The sequence below is a fragment of the Suricata suricatta genome, chromosome 17, assembly GCF_006229205.1.
Source record: "Suricata suricatta isolate VVHF042 chromosome 17, meerkat_22Aug2017_6uvM2_HiC, whole genome shotgun sequence".
Taxonomy (NCBI): Eukaryota; Metazoa; Chordata; class Mammalia; order Carnivora; family Herpestidae; genus Suricata; species Suricata suricatta.
In genome coordinates, this window is record NC_043716.1 from 10,982,361 (window position 1) to 11,004,856 (window position 22,496).

At 58.3% G+C, this 22,496-nt stretch overlaps 1 protein-coding gene across 13 annotated transcripts in view; it reads left to right on the top strand.

The window, feature by feature from the left end:
* The window catches only part of PEMT (phosphatidylethanolamine N-methyltransferase), an 82,321-nt gene that overhangs the window by 59,347 nt on the left and 478 nt on the right, over positions 1-22,496 (top strand). For 6 of the 13 annotated variants that reach the window (XM_029928912.1, XM_029928919.1, XM_029928913.1 and 3 more), the window contains exons 3-7: positions 3,592-3,707; positions 16,810-16,955; positions 19,696-19,807; positions 20,851-20,956; positions 22,392-22,466. In XM_029928912.1, the coding sequence (XP_029784772.1) occupies positions 3,592-3,707; positions 16,810-16,955; positions 19,696-19,807; positions 20,851-20,956; positions 22,392-22,466 (555 nt within the window). Of the gene's footprint in view, positions 1-3,591; positions 3,708-16,809; positions 16,956-19,695; positions 19,808-20,850; positions 21,010-22,391; positions 22,467-22,496 lie in introns of those variants that run through there. The other 7 variants (XM_029928920.1, XM_029928915.1, XM_029928910.1 and 4 more) reach the window with 6 other exon arrangements.

The window sequence follows — 22,496 nt, forward strand, 5'->3', positions numbered from 1 at the left end:
TCGATGACAAGTGCCCGTTAGCACAATGGGATGTGCAGATGGCCCATGCTGTGTCTGTGCGTTCTGTGCGGTGGGTGGCGGGTTTCTGGGAGGCAGAGCCATCCCCAGGAGCACAGGATGCCACCTGCTGTCACTTCCACTGTCATCTTATACTTGGACATACATCTCCAGAGAGGGAAACTGGCCTCCCCCTGCGTGGAGGACACACTGGGCAGGTCTGAGTCCCTCATGCCCAGACTGGACTTGCTGGGAGGGTCACAAGCCCCTCAGGTATAAGTACGTGACACCTTATGTCATTTCTAACAGATTTCAATGTCCTTTTGAAAGCATTATCCCATCAGCTAGGAGAGAAAAATCAATGGCCTTTAATGCTGTGACTGAAAACTACACACCAGGAGCAAGGTGTGGCAAAGATCGCTGATTTGAAAAACAGCTGGCTAATTGGAAGAGTAGGGAGAGGGCCTTCCCTGGACAGAAGGAGCCCAGGGGGCCATTCTGCTGCTCCTCCTTCTGGCTGTGTGACCCCACCCAGGGGAGGCCTGGGCTTCCTCATAGGTAAATGGACCATATGTCACACACCCAAGCTTGTTTTGAGGGTTAAAGTAAAAGCACTCAAAATGGTGAGATGCTGAATTCATGGTTATTGTGATTTATTATTTATTATTATTTATCAGCATCTCTGCGTCCCCAGGGTCCTTGGATGGTCACCAACCCCTCCTCCCACTGGAACTCCCTCTTCCTGGGTGTCCTGTCCACCCTTGTGGCTTGAGTCCGCAGTTCATGTTTGATGCCAGGCTCCTCCCTCTGGCCAGGGGCTCTTGGATCCACTTTTCTGCTGGGTGGTCACTCCGAAAGGGCCTCTCTTTACCCTTTGGTCTGTACCCCTTGGTCGGCTGCTTTGGAGGCTTACGGTGTCTTCCAGAGGGACCTCCAGAAGGCACCTTGTGCAGTCCACACAACCTGCCTTGAAGTCTGACCACCCCAGACACCCTCCGGATGTAGCACAAGTCTGCCTGGCTGGTTTTCGTGCTATGGGATCAGAAACGTAGATGGAAACTCTCCATGCATTATCTTGGAGACTCTGAGCTTCCTGAGGGCAGGCCTGGTGGTTTACTGATTTTTTGAGCCTCAGCTGTACTTGGTGCAGTGCTGAGCACACATCAGTTGGTTGAGTTGGGTTGAATCCTACAAGACAAAGTGGTTCGTCAGCATAAAAGGCTTTTGTGCATAAAAGGACAATATAAAGTAAGTGAAGACTACAGAATGGAAGAAAAGACTTGTGACTCATATGTCTGCTACAGGACTGCTATCCAGAATATGTAAAGAGCTCATCAGCTCATCAACAAAAAGATAATCAACCCAACAGAAAGAATGGCAAAGGACTTGCACAGACTTTTCTGCAAAGAAGACACACAAATGACCTGTGGGTGTTCAATGTTATCATTATTTGGAGGGATTTCAAATGAGGTGACTTGCCACTTCACACCCACGAGAGTGGCCACAGTTTTTGAAAATGGAAAATAACAAGTGTTGGTGAGAACGTGGAGAAATCGGAACCCTTGCACACTGCTGGTGGGAATGGAAAATGGTGCAGCCGCCGTGGAAGACAGTCTGGAAGGTCCTCAATGAGTTAGAAATAGATTTACCCTATGACCCGGCAGTTCCACTCCCAGATGTACCCCCGGGAGAAGTGAAAACGCACGTCCAAGCAAACTGCTACACGGACATTCGCAGCAGTGCTATCCATGGCAGCCAAAGGAAAGAAGCCACCCAAATGTCCGTGACCCGCTGAATGCATGAACAGAATGTGGTCTATCCACACTAGGGGGCATCATCCGGTTACAAAGTCACGTGCTGCAACGTGGGTGAACCTCAAAGACATTGCACAAAAGGTCACAAGGTTCTATTTATATGAAACTTCCAGAAGAGGTCAATCCACAGATACAGAAAGTAGATTAGTGGTGGCCAGCTGCTGGGGAAGGGGATGCAGAGTGACAGCTAATGGGTTCAGGGTTTCGGTGTAGGACGATGGAAGAGTTGTGGAATTAGACCCTGGTGATGGCGGTGCCACGGAAAAACACTTTGAATTTGATCTCAGAAAATGTTTTTTAAAACCTTGAAATGGCCATGAGAAATAGGAAGTCTGACTCTGAGGCCCCCTCGTCCCTCACCGCAGGCTCTGGTGGTACATTCACAGCCCCTTGAATGCTCCATCCTTCCTTTCCTTCTTTCTGATCCTTCCTTTCCGAGTGAGGCCTGAGCTTCCCATGGGGTCAGCAGAGGCGCCTGCCTGGAGCCGGACAAAGGGTTTGTTTACCTTCCGGGAGAACTGAGCAGCAATAGCAACAGATCTGCAATTGAGGGGAAGGCCCAGGAGCCACCTCACTTACCACCTTCCCGTAAACTCCAGCCTATACCCTCTCCCTCCAGCCCCCTACCACCCAGGAGATCTGAGGACAGGAGCCGCTTTCTCTAGGGCAAGAGTCAGTCAGTAGCCTTGAGCCGCTAGTCACTCTCTTACTGATTAATTGCCGGGAAAAGACAGATTCACTTGGGAAGTGGAGCTGGGGAGCAGACAGAATCATTGCTGAGGTCGTGATGGAGATAATGGCCCCGCCAGCCCCTGGATCTAGTACCCCTATAGGATCCCAGGACCACAGAGGGCCGCCTGGAACTTCAAGACCCTCCACATGTCACACACGCACATATATTCGTGTTCAGATCCCACGTGGGTGACCTGCTCACATAACCAGAGACCAGCCACCTTGACTCCCAGCCACTTCCCCGTCAGCATCCCCTGCTGGTATTTGCCTTTTTGCACCTCCCCCTGTGCTGTGCCCCACCCCCCCTCCTGGCAGCAGGTGCAATGGAAGTCCAGTGGCAACGTGTGTGTGTGTGTGTGTGTGTGTGTGTGTGTGTGTGTGTGTGTGTGTGTGTAAGGAGGCTGGGGTCCTGGAGGCCAGCAGAGCCCTCTGTTCACTGTGCTCCACTGTTAGCTGTTGGAAGTGGAGTCTAGATAGTATCCGTTTGAAAACCTACAACAGGATCCTGCAGCTAAAATTAGAAACTTGCAAGTCTGTGCCTCAGGGGGCGCTGGGGAAGCAGAGGTGAGGGTGGGGGCTGCCCCAGGGGTGAGAGTGCCCTGAGTCTGTGCTCGCCCTCAGCCTCCCTTGGTTTGGCAGCTCCTGTTTGTGTCTGTCCGGCTGCTCCTTCTCTGTTTCTGTGTCGTGTGCTGAGACTGTGGGAAGGTGTGCGGCGGGATGCTGGGTTTGGAGCGAGGCCCAGGGGCTGGTAAGAGCTCTGCTCTGGCTCGGGTGGCCTTCTGACTCAGGTCTCTCTTTGCTGCTGGATGTGTTTGCTGTGTGTTTCCAGAAGGCCCTTGTGGTCCACCCAGACAGGACTGGAAGTGCAGCAATCCCCTCGGAGCTGGGCTGAGATCCACATGCAGCCGCTGCATGCAATCTCCCTCCTTGGAATGGGGGCTCCGGAGCTGTGGAGCACAGAAGGACCTGCTCCCCACTTGCCCTTGGCCCCAGTATTCTCCCCAGTGAACATCTTCCATCGCCTTATTCTCTCCTCTGCACTGTTTAGGTTGCGAGATGGGAACACAGAACGCGCAAGCTGAGCAAGGCCTTCCGATCCCCCTACCTGGCCTGCTACTCCCTGGGCGCTGCCATTTTGCTCCTGAACATCCTGCGCTCGCACTGGTAAGCACCCCTGGGGCTGACCGATCGGCGTCCATTTGCACTGGGGGCACCCATGGCACCTGAGGGGGCAGCCCCTGGAGGCAGTGTCACAGGTGTCCATCCAGATGCGGATGCACCCAGTCGCCCCCTCCTCTCTGGGCCATTGGACTCCTTCAACAGCCGAGTCCTCGAGGTCGCTCGTGGCCACATGCCTGGGGTGCAGGCATGCAGGAGCAGCGTGCGTGAGTCCTGGTGGTCCCCAGGCTCCAGGGTGTACACAAAGCTGCTGCAGGAGTCCCCTCTGGGAAATGCCCAGGCAGAAGGCAGGTGACGCTTGGGGACCTGGCCTCATGCAGGCTCGGGCTGGTGTTGGCAAGCTGCTCAGCTCGTGTCTGGGCTTGGAGGGTTACCTTCCTGCCAGGCGACCTCCTTCCAGATGATGAACCACTGCTCTTGGGCCTGGTGGTGGGTGCTAGTGCTCAGGCACAAGGCGCGGTGCCCTGCAGGCAGCAGGCCTGGAAGGGCAGTGACGGCTTTGTCAGATGTGGGCTGGCCCGGCCATCCCTGAGCCTGGGGCACCACCTCCTCTGTTCTGTAAGAGCCACTGTGGGCACCACACTGGCTCATGGACGGAACACGACCCATGCGGTGCTATGAAAAATGAGCGACAGCACAGGAGAATCGCAAGGTCTGACTCATCGTGACAGATTAGGAGCCCTGGTGGCCCTGGCCTCAACGTGGGAGTGACCTCCATACCCTGCCTTCCCCTGGGGGTCCTGGGGTGAGGAGGGGAGGCCTGGGCTTGCTGCCCCATCCTGGCGAGTGGGAAGCTGCCTCTGTAGACGCCAAGGACAGGGCCGTGTTGACGGGACCCTTCCCAGACCCCTTCCCTCTCCCCTTCCCACACTGGCAGACCAGGGCCAGCCTTCCCTCTCTGTGTCCAGGACACCTTTGCCATACACCCTGCGGCCTTCCTGCCATCCCAGGCCTGGCCTTCCTGTGCGTGAGGAGAGGGAGTGTGGTCAGGGAGGGCCAGCCTTCCCCAGGGACATTTGACTCATGGCCTTTGCTTCCTCGTCTCTCGGGCTGCCTGTTGTCTCCTTACTTCCTCCACGCCAGGCCAGGCCAGGATGGCTATCCCAAGGGTCCTGGTCCTCAGAGGGGGCGTGGCCCCCGCCATGGATTAAATGTCACGAAGACACTTCTCCAGAGAGGCCTTATTCACTGCACAGAGGGGCAAGGGGCGTGGCTCGAGGCCCTGCCTAGGGCTCCTCCAGGCCTGTGGGTGCTGACCAGAGTCCAGGCCATCTGACCCCAGGGAGCGTTTTCATATATGTAGTCCCCGAGCAGACAAGGATGCCATTATACAGATGAACAAAGTGAGGCTTGGCTGGAAGCAATGGTCTGTTCGAGGTTTTGCAGCTCATAGAGCATGATGTGGGCTGGAGACCAGGCGGGTTCATGCTCTGGACAGCAGCTTAGGGAGAAGAGACTCCGTTCACTTAGGGATCACGCTGCCGGCTCAACCCTGGGCTGGGCTCATGGGTATAGGAGAGGGGGATGGTCCTAATTGCTTACCCTTGCCATGTTGGGTGTCGCCCCTAAAAATGGAGGGGGGCCCTGTGCTGCCATCGGCTGGGCCACAGTCAGTGGCACATTTGAGCTCCAGCTGGGAGAACAGGCCCTTCTCTGGCAGAGGGGGACTTGCTCTCTGGGAGCCCTGGGCCAGGGCTGCCGTCTAGACCCTAGGTACACACTCCCAGGGCTAGGAGGAGGGCCCATCATTGTGGTGAGGCTGAGGATGGGTAGAGGCCTGGAGAGAACTTGCCCTTGTCCCTGCCCCCTGGTCTCGCTGCATGCTGGGTCTCCAACGGGGCCTGCGCACAGCTGTCCATAGGCGGCACGACAGACCAGGTGCCCTGAATCGCTGTTACTGCTGACACCAGACGCGGGCAGTCATGCTGGGCTCCTACCATGGCTCCTGGTGGTCACCACAGCCCTTTGAGGGTGGGTATTTGAGCCCGTGCATCAGAGGGGGGCCAAGGCCGGTGAGCGGTTGAGCCAGCTGACTCAGATGTGCTGGCTCTTCTCAGGCAACTTGTCTTTATCTCAGGGCTGCGTGCCCATTTCCCTGCCTGCCTTGGTAACGCAGTCTCTGTCTTCCCCCTTGCTCAAGCCAGCAACCTGGGAGCATCCTTAATTGTCTGTTGCTGTTTCCCTGCTCAGTGCAGCAGCACACTGAGGATCCAGCCTGGGATCTGGTCTCTGGATCGATACCCTGTGTCCACCACTGAGGTCTACACTTCTCCTTTCTTATCTCTGGACTACACAGCGTAGAGCCCTGCAGGGATCCTGTGGGAGTGGGCATCAACTTGGGTCAGCCCTGCCTACACCCCCATCCCGCTCCCCGTTGCAGTAAAGAGCGACACACGGGTTCCTCACCCGGCCCGGCCATGTCGGCCAGCTCTGGGTCACCGCCCCCCTTCCCCGACTCTTCCTGCCGCCTCACTTCTGTCAGGTCTGGCCTCTCCTGCGTTAGCTCCTGGCACCCACGGCACCTCCCAGCTGTACCCTGTGCCCGAGTGTGACGACCCGCTCCAGCCTAGCTCCGGCAGAGCCCTTCGTCCACTTGTTGGTATAATATAAGACTGACACCTCGATCAACTGTGAGCCCCAGGAGGGTCAGGACGGTGTGTGTCCCAAGAGCCAGTTGGTCTCCGGGGCTCAGAGGCGACAGTGAGCACTCAGGCTAAATGCAGAGTGGACCGAGCCTGCCCTGGGAGCCCCATTGACCTCTGAGTCCGAAGAGAGCGTGCACAGGACTGCTCTGAGGCTCCAGCGCGGTCTGAACACCGCCGAGTGCTCCGGACACGTAAACAAGTTGCTCACTCCTTGGCCCTGCCCTTCCCTCCCCTGGGCCTCACTCTGACTGTGGTCACAGTGTCAGAGTTACAGTGAGGTCTGGCTCTCCCTACCACCACACTCACCAAGGGGACATGGCTGCCTGGGGTGCTGGAGCGGGGAAGGGGCTGGCCACTCTCGGCCCTGACCGGCATGTGACCAAAGGGCTCCTATGAAATGGGGGGCTCCCTCTGTCACTTGCACATGCACCCCTGGTGATCCTTAGGTGTCGCTGGCCTGGCGGGGCTCGGGCTGAGAGTGGGTGGCCTGTGGGGTTAGGTTGGGTGCAACTGTAGGGCCAGGCCACACCTGGGATGTGGTAGGAAAGAGGGAGCTGTGAGGATTTTGGGGCCAGGGCAGTGAATTCATGTACCAGGTCGGGCTTTCAATTTGCAAGGGGCTCCTTCGCCCTCCTGCGCTAACCTCTCTCACTGTGCGGCTGAGACGGACATCACTTCGGGTTCCCACTTGGAGGGGTGCTGCAGCAGGGGGAAGGGAGGGGGAGGGGTGTGGAGGAAGGGGAGGAGTGTGGGGGAAGGGGGGGAAGGGGAGGGGTGTGGGGGAAGGTGTCCTCCCAGCACAGAAGCCATGCAGGCTCCCGCCGGGTCCTTCAGGTCTGCCCTGGTCCCCGTCGGCTGCTGGACGTGTTTGGGCCTCCCATCAGCCCCTCAGCCCTCCTTCCCTGGGGGGTCCCTCCCTCAATTACACGGAAAACGCAGGGAGACCCAAACAGGCTCCTGCCTCGTTCCGCAGCACCGCTCCTGGCCCACGGTCCAGCCTTGTTAGCCACTCTCCAGCTTAACTGATTTTTTTCCTTTGTTTTCTTCTGTGAGGAGCCTTTGCCCAGAGGGCCTGCAGACATGCTCACCCTTTGGAATGAATGAATGAATGAATGAATGAATGAATGAATGAATCCCATACCCTCCCAACTAGTTGTTGAACTAGCTCAGGGGTTGGCAAACGACCCCCCAAAGGCCCAACCCCACTAGTCACCTGCCTTTTTAATGTCTCATGAGTTCCTCTGGGAACCTCACGTAAGTGGAATCAGACAGTATTTGTTCTTTTGTGTCTGGCTTATTTCATTTAGTGCAATATCCTCAAGGTTCATCCCCGTTGGAACATGTGTCAGAATCCGCTTCATAATGCTAAGTGAAAATGAGCTGGACTCAAGGACTGACAGTGCTCGATTCCACTTATATGTGGGATCTAAAAAAACCTACCTCATCGAACCGGAGAGTAGATTTGGGGTAGCCAGCGCCCGGGAGTGGGGGAAAGAGGGAGATGTTGGAGAAAGGGCGCAAGCTTCCAGTTAGAAGGTGACTAGGTCCTGGCGCTCTAATGCCCAGCGTGGGGACTATACAGCTAATAGTGTCTCGTAAACCTGAAAGGTGCTAAGAGAGTAGGTCTTAGAAATTCTCACCACGCACGTGTGCACGCAGGTGCACACACACGCACACGCAAGACTGCGTGAGAGGATGGAGGTGTGACCTGCCTTATTTTGTTAATCATATTATAATAGGTACGTACATCAAGTTATCACGCTGTTTGCCTTAACCTCACACATAGATATGTCAATTCCATCTCAGTAAAATCAGTAAAGAATAAAAGTATTTTGAATTTTTAAAAAAGAATGCCCTTCCTTGTTAAGGCTAAATAATATTCTCTTACAAGCAAACACCACGTTTGGTTTACCCGTGTATCTGCACACGGACCGTGGGGCCGCTGTCACCTGCCGGCTCCTGTACTCAGGCTGCTGGGAACTTGGGTGAGCCCTGCCCTCCACTCTTCCCGATCTTCTTCCCTAGAAGACCGTATGGTAGTTCCACGGGTAACTCTCTTGGGGAGCTGCCCTACCGTTTCTCACTGTCTGACCTTCCCACCAGTCTTGCTGGAGAGTTCTAGTTTCTGCACACCCTCGCCAGGGCTTACTGTTATTATTTCTTGATAATGGCCATCTTTTTTTTTTTATGTTTGTTTACTTATTTTTGAGAGAGACGGGTAGAGAGAGAAGAAGGCAAAGAATCTGAGGCTGATCAGAATCAGAATCAGAATCTGAGCTGTCAGCCAGAGCCCCACGGCGGATGATTGACCCCACAAACTGTGAGATCATGAGCTGAAGTCAGACACTTAACCCACTGAGCATCCCCAGGCGCCCCGATAACGGCCATCCTTAAGGGTGTGAACTGTTTTGATCCGCATTTCCCTTGAGCATTTTTTCACGTGCTTATTGGCCATCTATCTTCCTTTGAGAAATGTCTATTCAAGCCCTTTGCTCATTTTTAAGTCGGATTGTTTTGTTTGTTTGTTGCTGTTGACTTGTGTACACAGCTGCTTTTTAAATGGCTCCGTAAGTGTCCGCATGATATCACAGGTTTTGCCTCTCAGTCTACAAAGCAGAAAATATGTATTATCTGGCCTTTCGTGAAAAAGTTTGTCAGCCACTGGACTAGTTGGTGGCTAAGCTCCCTTCTAACTCAGCCAGATCCATAATTTTATGATTTTCCACATCAGGTATCAGCACACTTTTTCTGTAAGGGCCAGGTAATAAGTATTTTTGACTCTGAGGGCCATGTAGTCTCTGTTGTAACTACAGCCCATCTGCATGTAAAGAGTTGAGAGTGACTGAGTCCAATAAAACTTTATTTACAAGCACAGCCAGCAGGGCCGGATTTGGCCATGGGCTGTGGTTTGCCAGCCCCTGATCTCCATGAAAGGAAAGTCCCATGCTGCCTTTGGATATCTAGATCCACCTGGAGGATGAAGTCCAGGACCCTGAGAGGGAGGGAGTCAGAGCAGCCTGAGGGAGGGCAGGTGCCCTGGGTCAGCCTCAGCTCTGCTCCCAACGGGCTGGCCTTGAGCAGGTCCCTCCAGCTCTCTTGATGTCCTGTCTGAAATGGAACAGGAGTCCTTGATCCTCTCCCAGGAGGGGTCATCCATCCCTCACTGACCAGCTCCTCACCAAGTGTGTGGCCAAGCAGGGGATCCCGGGCTGAGCAGACCCCACCCTGCGTCCGGGCCCATTTTACAGCAGCATGGGAGTGGCAGTGACTGGTCAGACCTTCACGCTCCATTCCAGGGAGCCAGTAGGAAGTGGGTGACGGACGGTCTTCGATGCCTGGATTAGGCGACTTCTGCACAGGATGCTAGCAGGAGGCAAAAGCAAGAGGGCCCCAGGTCCTTGGTCCCCTGGCAGGGGTGTCCCCCCTGCAGGCCCGCAGCCCAGCACTGTGGGTTTCTAAAAGACCAGGTGAACAGGGCCACCAGCAGCCCAGCTTCAGGCTTGTACACATCAGCAAAGACCCCTCTGGCTTCTTGCGTCTGGGGCCGGAAGAGCGGGGAGGAAGTCCCGCCTGGTACAGCCTCCTATAGGTGGTAGCTCGCGGCTCTTCCTTCTCACTGGCTTCCCGGTACTGGCATTGGTGGGGCCTGGGGTCTGCCTTCCAGGCCATGACTTTTCTCTTGGCTGGACTGGCCACCCCAGGAAGGTTCTGGGAGGAGAGAGAGGATGCTCACAGGCAGGACTGGTTTCTGTCCGCCTTTCCGACCAGCAGTCTCCACCCTCCCTTCCAGCCTTCTCCCACTTGCCCTTCCCTCTGCCAGGTTGATGGTTAGGTGGATGTGACTTCCAGAAAGGCTTGTGAGAATCCTGGCGAGAACAGCTCTTGCCTGTGGCTGACAGACCCCCACATTTTCCCGAGCACCCTTTAATACACAGGGCTTCATCTGATTTCCTTGAGATGTGTTTTCTTTTTCTCTCATGGTAAAATTTACATAGCATGAAATTTGCCACTTAGCCATCTTAGAGGACACAGCATAGGGATGTTTCGTACACTTGAAATGTGGCACAGCCACTTTTGTCTAATTCCAGAACATTTTCACCCCAAACAAAAACCTTGTACCTATTAAGCACATGCCCACAACCTCAGCCCAGGGCACTGGAGTCTGAATTTGCTGTCTGTTTTTATGTATTTGCTTGTTCTGGACATTTCCAATGTGTCTGTTCTATCTGTCTGTAAGCCACAGCTTCCGTGGTGGGGGGCGGGGGGGAGCAGCCGTGGGGGGGCGGGCAGAGAACGCATACACGCATGTGCACTCGATGGAATGGAGCTTGGATCACGTCCCTGTGAGAGCCCTGGGCAGGGGTGTCAAGATACCATGGGGCAGCGGGTCTGCAGGTGTGAAGCCGGTGGCCCATGGCCACTGACGGGTGCAAAGGGGCAGAGCCAGGCCTCCGTGCCAGCGGGATGTGGTCTGGGGGCCTGGGACAGGAGGAGCAGGCTCCTTATCTGGAGGCCATTAGCACTGGCCTGTTTGCTCTGGCCGTGGAGCGTGAAGGAGAGGAGGCCTGATGGGCTGGGGGGCCTCTGTGGAAGCCCCTCCCTGCGGCTGCAGCCCCTGCACAGCCTGTCTCAGTGGGAGCCTGGTGGCCTGGAGCCGGGATGACACCGTGTGGACAGCCAGGCGGGGCCTGGGCTCCCGGGGGCTGGCATTGCAACTGTCCCATCGTGCCCACCACCTTCCACCAAGATGGCAGCCACAGGGCAGATGGGCAGGTGCACAGGGCCTCAGGGGGCCTCGGGTATATCGGGCAGTCACTCAATGGAGCTATATTCCAGGACACTTCGGAACTGCCCGGGGTCTTGTGGAAACAGGGACATGAAAGTGTGGGGACAGCCGAGCAGGTGACTTCCACTCACAGCATGGGGCGCACCTCCAGCAGAAATGGGACTGGGGCCAGGGCAGCAAACATCTTCCCCGCCGTGTGCTAGCTGCCTGGGGGCAGGTGCATGGCGTGCTTGGACTGGCCAGATTGGTGGGTGTCAGCACGTGTGGGTCTCTGCCCCTGTGGCCATCTCTATGCCAGTTATTGCCGCATCCAGGGTCCTGCTGGAACCGCTCACGAGATGTGGGCGAGACAGGCCTGCGGGGCGAGGGGGCACCTTTGCGTGGCAAACGGGGCAGATGGGGACAGTTCATTGCAGAGGAGGGCTGTCAGAAGGTGCAGTGAGAGCACGGCTGGGAAACGGGTTGCAGGAGGACTCAGATCCCTGTTGCTGGAGGGCCCAGGAGCTCAACTCCAGGTGTCCCCACCACTGCTGGCCACAACTCCTCCCCACCGCACGGTGCTTGGCTCCTTCCAGGCCGGCAGGAGAAAGCCTCTCAGACTTCTCTCTGCCTCCGGGCCCTCTTGGAAACGTTCCCCAGGCCTCTGCACCTGACCAGGATAATCTCCTGGAAGCACCTCACTGAACCCTGTCAGGAAGTGCTGCTGTTTGGAGGGCAGTCCACACCCAGTGGGAGGGATCCTGCGGGCCTGCCTGGGGGAGCCCCTTGGAGGCCTGCCTGCCCCACGGTGAAAGGGAGTTCGAGGTGGCCGGAACAGGAGAGGCACATGGGGTCAGCCTTAACTCTGCCGGCCAAGCGGGCACTGGAGGGGTTGCCTTGGGGAAGGGCCTTGGTGAGGCGTGCGATCTGGGGTGGAGGCTCTCCAGGAGGAGGAGGCTGGGGCGGGAGGCAGGTGGAGGCTGAGGCCAGAACTGGGGAGCAGCCAGAGGTCCATGCAGACTCAGAATCCTGTGATTGGGCCTGTCACTGGTGTGAGAATGAGGGGGTCCCCTCAGATACCTTTCAGCTGTAATGCCCAAGGTTCTGTCCTATCCTGCCTGGGCCCAGGACCTGTGGGTGGGGACTGTGTGGGGACGTTGGTAAGCAGACCCCGGAAGCCCCTCAGTGCAGGTGGGAGAGCTGGAGAACTTGCTGCTGACCAGGAGAGGGGGCTGGGGAGTCTGGGTTAGGCTACCCAGAGGCAAATGGGGCCTGGCTGTTGGATTTCGAGGATCCTGCATCTCAACAGGATGGGTCCAGATATTGGGCTCAGGACCCAGGTAGAGGGGCTGAGGACCTCCATCTGGCAAAAGCAAAAATAAGTCAACCATAGGGCCCTGCCCCCAGCCCTATTCCCTGCCCCCGCCCGGACCCACCAAGAGGCTGGTTATCCCCTGGGCTCCTCCCCTGCCCCACCCCCTACCGCTCTATTCGTTATTTGTAAGATAAGACAGACCCTCTCTTGGCTGTGATGGGTTTTGGAAACCCTTTGCAAAGGTGATGTGTTCATCAATTGCACAGGATCAATACAGCATCACAACCCTAAATTCTAGACACCCGACGACTTTTCAAGGGGTTACCAAGGTGAACGTTTTTGTTTTGGTTTGCTTTAGTACTTGTAGGTTTATTTTAATGTGGATTAGGAAAAAAAAAAAGTCAGCCCACCAGATGCCGACATTCATGAATAGTTTTGCTCAGGGTGGTTGAACCCTGAGGCGTGCACTATGCTAAGCCTGAAAGCCAGAATGTGAAGTGAATCGCCGCTCAGGCTCACCTGGGGAGCACGTGAGGGCATCCTCGAAGGATGGAAGTTTGTCAGGGCTGTTCAGTTGCAGACAGACATGGCCACACAGGGCGATGGGCGCCACGGGTGGCCGAGCCGGGTGCCTGGCGCGCGGCAGGGACACAATGGGCCGTGACACCCTCTCTCTGCCTCCACTCTGGGTTCCGGGATTTCAGGGGAGCAGAGCGTAGACATCCTCAAGTCACACTGGTGACCGAAAGCTCAATCCAGGTTTTAAAAATAGAACCCGAGACAAATGAATGCGTCTCTCCACTCCCACCCCCAGTGCAGAGTATTTCCAAAGGAAATTGCCTCCTGTTACTTCATTCTATTATGGAGCGTGGCTCACAGAGCCACTCATCCCTCCATTAATTATCCATGGGGAAAGGACTGTGCCTTCCCGGTTAATGGAGGAGCTGGAACACCACGGATCGCCTGACTGGGGCCGGGCCTGCCATTCCGGGAAAGCTGACGCCCGTGGGCCCAAAGTGTCCGAGGGCCAGGCAGTGCACAGAGCACCTGAATACAACCCTCCAGCAGGGCCTTGCCTGCTTTCTCTGCTGAGCCCAGCGAGCATGGCCTGGAGAGCTTTGCGTGGAGTGGGTGCTGAAGGAGCTTGGAAAGTGCCTTTTGTTGGCACCTTCTCTTCCTCTCCACCCACTGAGAAGGAATGGAAAAGAGGCCGCAGGTGGACGGAGGCCCGGGTCCAGTCTTGGACAGTCAGGCAGCCACCACAGGGCCTGCTGCCCATCACTGGTCCTAGATCTTCCCTTTGTTAGGAATCTCCACCTGCTTCCAAGCAGATGGCTTCTCCTGCAGGGTCATCCACCTGCCAAGTGGCTTCAGGCCAGCACGTCCGAGAGAAGGCTCCACTTTCATCGCTGCCTTGGCTGCATGCACTCAGGGCCAGGCAGCTTATGTGCTTCCTGGATGATGTGAGTGAATCCTGGCAGAGGGACTGGAGCCGACAGCACGGAGCGTGAAACCGAGGCTGGTTGTGTGGTGGTCCCCTCTGGGCTGGGGCCGGGCTCCCTCGGCCCCCGCGGCCGCAGCGCTTGCCCTCCTGCCACAGTCGCTGACTGGTATCCCGCTCTGCTCCCCCCACCAGTGACTTCCCAACTCACTGGAGCGCATTCCAAATGACCCCAAGGCGGGGTCTCTTCTGCAGGCTGCTTTCGCATGGAGCTCCTGTGCTGGGCTCTGTCCCCAGCCTCTGGGCTGTTCCTCTTTCTGGAATTCTCTCTCTGCCCTTCTCCTGATAATGTCTTCACCAGATCCCAGCTTGAGCCTTACTGTGGCCTTCTGGGCCCGCCGTGCGGTGTGCCGGTCCCGTGGTGCCCGATGCTTCATCACGCCGTGTCACCTGCATCCACACCACCGTCTGTCCCGCCGTCCACAAGCCCCACAGGCAGAGCCCAGCGTGTTTCACACTCAGCAGAGAGTGCACAGCCATCAGTCACAACTCCACATGGAGTGACGAGGGGTTGCCGCCACCGACTACAGAGACAAAAGCCAAGGCTCAGGGCATCCAAGTCTGAAAACCAGTGCTGCTCTCTGCCAGGGGCTCTTTTACTGGGCGGCCATAACGTGCCCCTCAGAGCACTCGAAGTGGACAGTATGCTGGACTGGCCAGGGGGTGCCCACTGTGCCTCATTTCCCTCGGTTTGAGGGCCAAGGGTCAGCCCAGGCCAGGAGGAGCAGGTGCTAGAGCTATGTTTAGGGAGGCAGAGCCCCAGGGCCGGCAAGGGAGGGAGGAGAGGGGAGGCACTCCAGCCCACAAGAGCACAGAGGCCCGAGCATGACTTTCCCACCCACATATTCTCTCTTTGCTGGGTGCTCCCTAGTGGCCTGGTTTCCAAGGAGCCAGGGGCCTGCAGATGAGCCCTGCTCTGAGTGGGGCAGTCAGCCTTGCCAGGGCCTGAACCCTCCTACCTGCAGGAGAGGTGGGGAGGGTGCTGAGGCTGGGTGGTAAGCTGCCTGCTCCATGGCTTTGGCTGCTGGGTCTGCAGGGCTGAAGGTGTGCCTTCACAGGGCTGCCCAGGGGGTGAGCGCTGCTGGTTTGCCAGAGAGGCAGGTGAGGGCAGAGAGGGGTGGGGCGTGGGTGTGGTGACACATACAACAGCAGAGCGTGCATGACCCTGAGCCAATCCCAGCAGCTCAGCCTGGATCTGCTGGGTGACCCTGAGCTTGGGCAGCAGGAAGGGTGAGGCAGGGCAGTGGTGGGTGGAGAGCTGGGGGTATGGGCAGCGTGACCGGTGTTTAGGTGTGCTTTGACATCCATGTGCCACTGTTTGACAGGTCACCATGCGGGCCTCTGCCCGCAGGGGGAGGGGGAGGTAGTGGGTAATGGGGCACTGCTTTTCCTTCAGTTGATGAATATGAACCCGTCCTGTGTGGCATGTGCCAGGTGCCTGGGAGAGACTTGGGGGAAGGAAAAGCAGCCTCTGTTCTCTAGGAGCTGAAAGTAGTTGGAGAAGAGAGTTTGAGGGAGGTGGTTTTTTGCTCAAATAAGGATGGTTTTACAACAATTTGAATTTCCCAGTGGAATGAATGAGTGAGGATGGTGAATTTGTTCTGCTTGATAGAGCCTTGCAAACAGAGGTACTTTGTGAGGGATTGATAGATACAGGATAGACTGATGGATGGATGCATGGGTAGATGGATGGGTGGGTGGATGGAGGGATAGACTGACAGACTGATGGATGGAAGGATGGGTGGAAGGATAGATGGATGGAGGATGGACTGATGGGTGGGTGGGTGAATGGACAGAGGCTAGACAGGTGGATGAGTGTGTGGCTGGGGAGGTGAGCTGCCCAGCTATGATGTACCTGGTACAGAGCGGGTATAGACAGCTGGCCCATGAGGCAGGAGAGCTTCGTGTCTGTTCTGAGTGTTGCAAACATGGGGGAGTGGTACACACGTGCACTTGCTCCCACATATCTCCTGTCGTTTGAGTGTGTCCCTCACCAGTGCCAGCTCCCCACCAGTGAGGGAGACCCCGAACCTTGAGTGCATTACTGTGAACCCAGTCACTGTGTCCTGCCTGCACCTTACCTTCCCCTCTTGAGTAGCCATTTGGAGAACCTGAACCTCCAAACCCACCAGCCCAGGCCCCCTCCCCTGTGTTTTCATCACTTGCTGTATAACAAGGCCTTCATAGGCTTTTCCCCAGAAGGAGCTTGCTGGGGGCATTTCAGAGGAGGAGGGAAAACATTAAGGGGCCTCTGAAGTGCCACCTGGGATGTGGCCAGCCCTGCCCAGGGGCTGTGGAGGCTGCAGAGGGGGCAGAGTGTGCCCGGGGCTTCTGGGCACCGTGTCCGTTCCAGGGGCATGGGATGCCAGCACCACGTGCAGCACCTGCCAAGTGCAGGGGCGCGTGGGCACATGCTCTGAGCCACATGTGCCTCAGAAGTGCCGGTTGCCTAACTGGACTGGAATCAGAGTTTGCAAACTGGTGGCCTTTGGGCTGAATCCAGCCCGCTGTCACACAGAGACTAAGGCAGTTGTCATTATTGCCTATTTCTAATAATTACAGTATTGTACATGAAAGTCATGATTTCTGGCTTCTCAAAAAATAAAAAGATGTAGGAGGGCCCAGGCTCCTCATTCTGGTCACTTCTCTGGTGGGGGTGAGGGGAGGAGCTGGTGCTACAGGGGCAGGACAGGGGCCATGACCCACTGGCAGCCTACCTCACTCGTTTGGGTCACCAGCCCGGCCCTGGCAGGCTCTGGGACCCCCCTGGACTGGCAACTCTGGGGGTCACCTGGGAGACAGCGGGTGGGACGGGTAGGGGAGCCCCTCTCCACGCAGTGATCTCCTGACTCTGCCCCCAGCTTCACTCAGGCCATGCTGAGCCAGCCCAAGATGGAGAGCCTGGATAACCCCACAGCCTATTGCTTGGGCCTTGCGCTCCTGGGAATTGGCAGTACATTTGTGCTCTCCAGCTTCTTTGCGCTGGGCTTCACCGGGACCTTCCTAGGTAAGACCCCGGGGACAGGGGGGCCATGAGCAGACCTGCTCTGGGCTCAGTGGGGGGCTGGGGGGCTGACTGCCCTGCCATCTCTGACACCTTCATGGGGTGTATGAGCAGACCCGGCCACCTTCTTGCTCTGCCACTAACTCTGGGGCTCAGGGCTCCTTCCCTCCTCCGGGCCTCTGCCTGGTCAGCTTGGGAAGCTGGGCTCTGCTACCTCATCCAGCTGGTTGGCTGCCAGGCCAGGCGGGATTTCCGCTTGCTGGGTTGGGGACACAAGGCAGGGCAGGTGTGGTCTGGATCGGATGTGGGGTAAGGAGGTGCTGTCCTTGCTCTGCATTCCCCTCTGCTGCCGGCCCAGGTGCTTTTGGGCTGGGAGCCCCGTGCTGGCCTGGCTAGAGGTCCTCATGATGTCAGCAGCTTCTAGCAACTCGGAAGCCCAAGGAGGAGAGCAGCTGGGAGAGGCTGCAAGAGTAAGGGCAGTCTCAGGGCCAGGGACAGAAAGGAGGAGGCAGCCCACAGAGGGAGCCCCACAGGCAGCTGGCGCGTAGGAGGTGCCCACCCCTCTGATGGGCTGGATGGGGGGCTCCCTGGTCCTCGCCAGTCTCAGCCTCCAGCCCACTTCACAGACCTGGCCTCAATTTCCTCCAGTGCCCAGGGCAGTCCCCGCGCCCCCCTGATTTGCCTGGGTTGCTCTCTACCCAGCCACTTGGGACCTGGGGTACTGCGGACTGCAGCAGGGGGCCTGGGGTACTGTGGGCTGCAGCGGGGGTCCTGGGGTACTGCGGGCTGCAGCGGGGGTCCTGAGGTACTGCGGGATGCAGTGGGGGTCCTGGGGTACTGCGGGCTGCAGTATGGGGCCTGGAGTACTGCGGGCTGCAGCGGGGGTCCTGGGGTACTGCAGGCTGCAGCAGGGATCCTGGGGTACTGTGGGATGCAGCGAGGCTCCTGGGGTACTGCAGGCTGCAGGAGGTGTCATGGGGTACTGCTGGCTGCAGCGGGGGTCCTGGGGTACTGCGGGCTGCAGCGGGGAGCCTGGGGTACTGCGGGCTGCAGCGGGGAGCCTGGGGTACTGTGGGATGCAGCAGGGGGTCTGGGGTACTGCGGGATGCAGCAGGAGGTCTCGGGTACTGCGGGCTGTAGCGAGGGGCCTCGGATACTGCGGGCTGCAGCGAGGGGCCTCGGATACTGCAGGCTGCAGCGGGGGGTCTGCAACTCCTCAGGAGCTTGTGTTCACAGGCACACGAGACCTCTGGAAGCAGCGTGCACATGAGGCCTGTGCCAAGGCCTGCCCTGGGCCTTTGGGCACCTGAGGCAGTGGGGCCCGCAGGCGGTTTAGTGCCTCGTGCTCAGGCTGGAGCTTTGGGGTGCCCAGTGCTAGGAGAGGGGCATGCAGGCAGAAACCTAGGAGATGGAATGGGAGCTCAGGGTCTGCCCAGAGGGGATGGGGCACTGGGGCCAGTGGGAAGGAGAGCTGGGAGCAAACAGTGTGCTCCAGGGCAGGGTGGCAGGCAGGGTGGCTGGTGTGCAGGGGCGGGGGGCTGGGGACAGTGAGGCAAGGGTTGGAAGTCAGGTGAAGGCCACGTCACATGTGTCCCTGAAGGCCATGGAAGGGCCTGAGGCTTCACTCCTGGAGAGGTGGGGCCACAGAAGGGCTTGGGAAGGTCTCATGCCAGCAATGAGGAGGTTGGACTGGCTGGGTAGTGAGGGGGGACAGGGAGGAGGTGGGGATCACGGTTAGGTCTCACAGAGCCCAGGGCCCAGGGCCACGGAGGGAGGAGGGGTGCTGTCTGTCCTGTGCAGCTCAGGCCCTGGAAGACCAGGGGTCAGTAGCCCTGTGGCATACCGGCATGGTGCAGGTGTGGGCACAGAGCTGGGAAGGAGCTGGCGGAGCCCCGGATGTGTGGGGGCAGGACATGGTCAGCGCCGTGTAGGGCGCATCGCCTAGAGGAGCCAGTCGGGGGTGGGCAGGGGGGAGGAGCCTGACAAGCAGTCACCGCAGCACGACACCCAGAAGAGGCGGCCAAGAAGGGCCACTAGGCTCTGGATGTAGGGCACAGCGGCTGCCTCCCTCCTGTGAGTCAGCCCCAAAGCTAGTTTCTGTGCCGTCCACCTCCAGGCCCACGGCCCCATTTCCTGCCTCCTGGGAAGACAGTCTTCCGCAGCCCACGGGTGGCTCCCGTGCCCCTGCACCCTTTGTCCCTAGAGAGCGGACTTCTCCGCCTGCTGCTGCCCTACTTCCGCCTCGGATGAAGCCCTGAGGGGGCCTGGGGAGAGGAGGCTGGGCCGACACTGCGGGGCCCTTCCTGAGCACCGTGCCATGGCAGGTGGCCTGGGGTGGGAGGAGCTCACCCAGGCCACATACTGGGTGACGAGGGAGGATCTGGGGGCAGAAATGGTGGGTAGCAGGCAGGGCAGGGTCTCTTTCAGAAGGTGACATCAGGCAGGGAAGAAATGCCAAAGGAGGAAAGATGCTCACTAGATAGAGAGCAGGGAAAGGCGTCCCAAGCAGAGGGAACAGCATGTGCAAAGGCACAGAGAAAAGGAGCAGATGGTGGAGGGAAGGCTTCAGGACTCTGTGCCTTCGGAGGTTCTACATGCCTGTGACCTGAGTGGACCCACTGCTTGGGGTGCCCCTTGACTCGGAGCCTCCTGGAGGAAACCCCGCGGTGCCCACCCTGGGGGCCTGCCTCAGTCACTGTGCAGCCAGCTGTGACCCCTGGGCCCCGTCCCACCTTGTCCACAGGAGATTACTTCGGGATCCTTATGGAGGCCAGAGTGACCACATTCCCATTCAACATCCTGGACAACCCCATGTACTGGGGCAGCACAGCCAATTACCTGGGCTGGGCCATTATGTGAGTATCGGGCCTTCCTGCCCCCCTCCCTGCCTCCCGGGGAAGACGGGCCAGCCCTCTGTCATCAGTGGGCCCGAGGTGTTCCTTGGGACTTTCTTCTGTGTGGAAACAGACCACGTCCTAGAACAGGAGCTAGCCCTGCAGGGCCGGAGAGGCGAGGCTCCCAGGCCGCAGGCAGAGCAGCCGTGAGACCGTAGGGAAATGGGTGGCCGTAGCCAGCACCAGCACCGCTGCACTCTGGACACTGAAATTTGAATTTCATAGAGTTGTTGTGTGTCATGAGATATTCTATTCCTTTATTTTTTTTAACCATTTAAAAATATAAAAATCACTCCTGGCCTATAGACCATAGACTGCCAACCCTGTCCTGGAACATTAGGGCTGGTAGGTCCTGAGCCACTGCCAAGGGCTTACGCTGTCCAGAGACCCCAGGCGGGGAGGCCGGCATAGGGAGCGCCATGGGCTCTGGGCCTCACACCCCGTGCCCCTCCGGAGCACCTCCTGTTTGTCCATTTTCCGTATTAGGGCTTCTTCCACAGGCAGTGTTTTGGTAGAAAGCGTTCTGCTTCTATTGGACACTTGAAACCATGTGTTTAGAATGATGCAGGTGCTCCCAGAGACCAGAAAGGTTCCAGGACATAAAGGAATGAGTCTGAAATGGTGGAATGTCAGGAATGAGGTGTCTCCACGACACCCCTGCCTTTGAGCCCAGATCGGAGCACTGGGCTTTGAGTGCCAGGTGCCAGAGGAGGCTCTGTGGGTCTGTCCAGGACCTCACCCCTGCCCCAGCCCAGCCCCTCTCACCTGGACTTGGGCAGTGGGATCCTGGGGGGAAGGTTCCATGCCCCTAGATTCACCCACTCCACAGCGCGTCTCCCTAGGCCCCGCCCTGCAGCTTCTTGATTCTGCCCTCTGAGCTCACCCCTGCCAGCGCGCCCACTGTTCCCTCCCTTTTCCTTCCCTTTTGGTATTTCCAGACCCAGCTTGAGTGTCCTCTCCTTAGGAAGCCCTCCCTGACCATTCACCCCCGACTTCCCACACAGCTGTGTCCTCTGTGCTCAGATGCGCCCTCCAAAGGCAGAGCTCACATGTGGACCCTGTCTGCGCCCCAGTGGTGGTGCCCGGTGCCCAGGAGTGAGATGTCACCAGGTCAGGGCTCTCAGGAACATATGAGGGACCGTAGGGAGGACACCAGCCTCACGGTGAGAAAGGAGGGCCGCCACCGTGCTGCAGGACAAAGCCTTTCTCCTGAGCTCTTACAGAAGGGCCCTTGCCTGGGGCTGCAAGATGCTGACCCGCAGGGCTGTCCCGGCCTCCTGCAGCCCATCTGTCTCCCAGCAGGGGCCCCATGGATGGGGGAGCCCTGTGGGCTTGGGGCAGAGGGATTCCTGGGGGCTCCTGCTCTCTCCAGGCCTTGCCTTCCCAGCCCCCTAGCCCGAGTGGGACAGAGCCGGTTCCCCCAGCAATGCCACCCCTCAGGCTCAGGGCCAGGCATGTGGGTCAGTCTGGACCTCAGGCTCCCCGTCTGCAGGAGATGATCCTTTCCACACAGGGTTGTTAGGGTGTCAAGGTCAAGAGTGTGAGAGCATGTGGGAAGTGGGGAAGTTTCCTGTGGATGTAATGGAGAACGGGTGCCTGCTTGGTTCATGCTCCAGGGCCTGGGCCGGGGGCGGGGGCGGGGGTCGTCCTGGGGGGTGCAGGCCCCTGGCTCCATCCTCCTGAGCCTCCGCCCCATCTCCTTGGGTGCCAGACTCATGGTGGGGGGAGCTCTGCTCACTCCAGAAAACCAAAAGGGTCAGTGAGTAAAGCTCCCAGAGGGCAGATTTCATTTTAGCCCCAGAAGGGTCTCCGTTTGGCCTTGGCATCTCCACCTGGCAGTGGTGAGGGGTGGGCAGACCCCTTGGGCCTGGAGGATGATAGGAATCGAGGCCACAGAATGGAGGGTGGGGCCTTCTCTGTCCCTGCTGGAGCTCCTGGACAGACAGAGACACAGGGTGAGGCCCTGGGCGGAGGCGAGGGGGCAGGGCAGAGGGACTCCACTTGGTGCACCCAAGTCCTGGGGCCTGTGTTCCCTGCTCACCCCCGGGCTCTGTGCGGCCCCACGATCCAGTTTCCTTCCTCCCCCCGGCCTTCTGGGTGCCGCAGCCCACCCCCTGGGGAGCCTCTGGGGTCAGAGGCAACTAGAAAAGGTGGGGCCAGCTGGACAGTGGATGCACCCAGGCTCCCCTGTGACCAGCAGGAAGCCCCATGAAGGCCTCCTGGATCCCCCACATGTGGCTGGGGGCCCTGGACCTGTTTCTAGACAACAGCCTGAGAATACTGTCACTGGAGGGCATTTGATCCCCCCCCCCACACCCCCGGAACATCTTCCTCTGCAGATAAGGACATGCTGGGCCACTCAGGCAAGTCTGAGAGGCCAGACATCCTTTGCATCCCTGCTGTGTCCTGAGCAGGGACCCCCGTGGAGGACTGAGCCGTGCTGCATAGGCGGCCAGCCGGTGGCCATCGGGTCAGGACCAGCACGGCGGGGGTCCTGCTCCAAGGGAGGAGGCTGGGCCCAGAGCTGACCGTGTGCTCTCCGCAGGCACGCCAGCCCCACCGGCCTGCTGCTGACCGTGGTCGTGGGCCTCATCTACATAGTCGCCATCCAGTACGAGGAGTGAGTAGGCATGCTGTCACATGCGAAGAG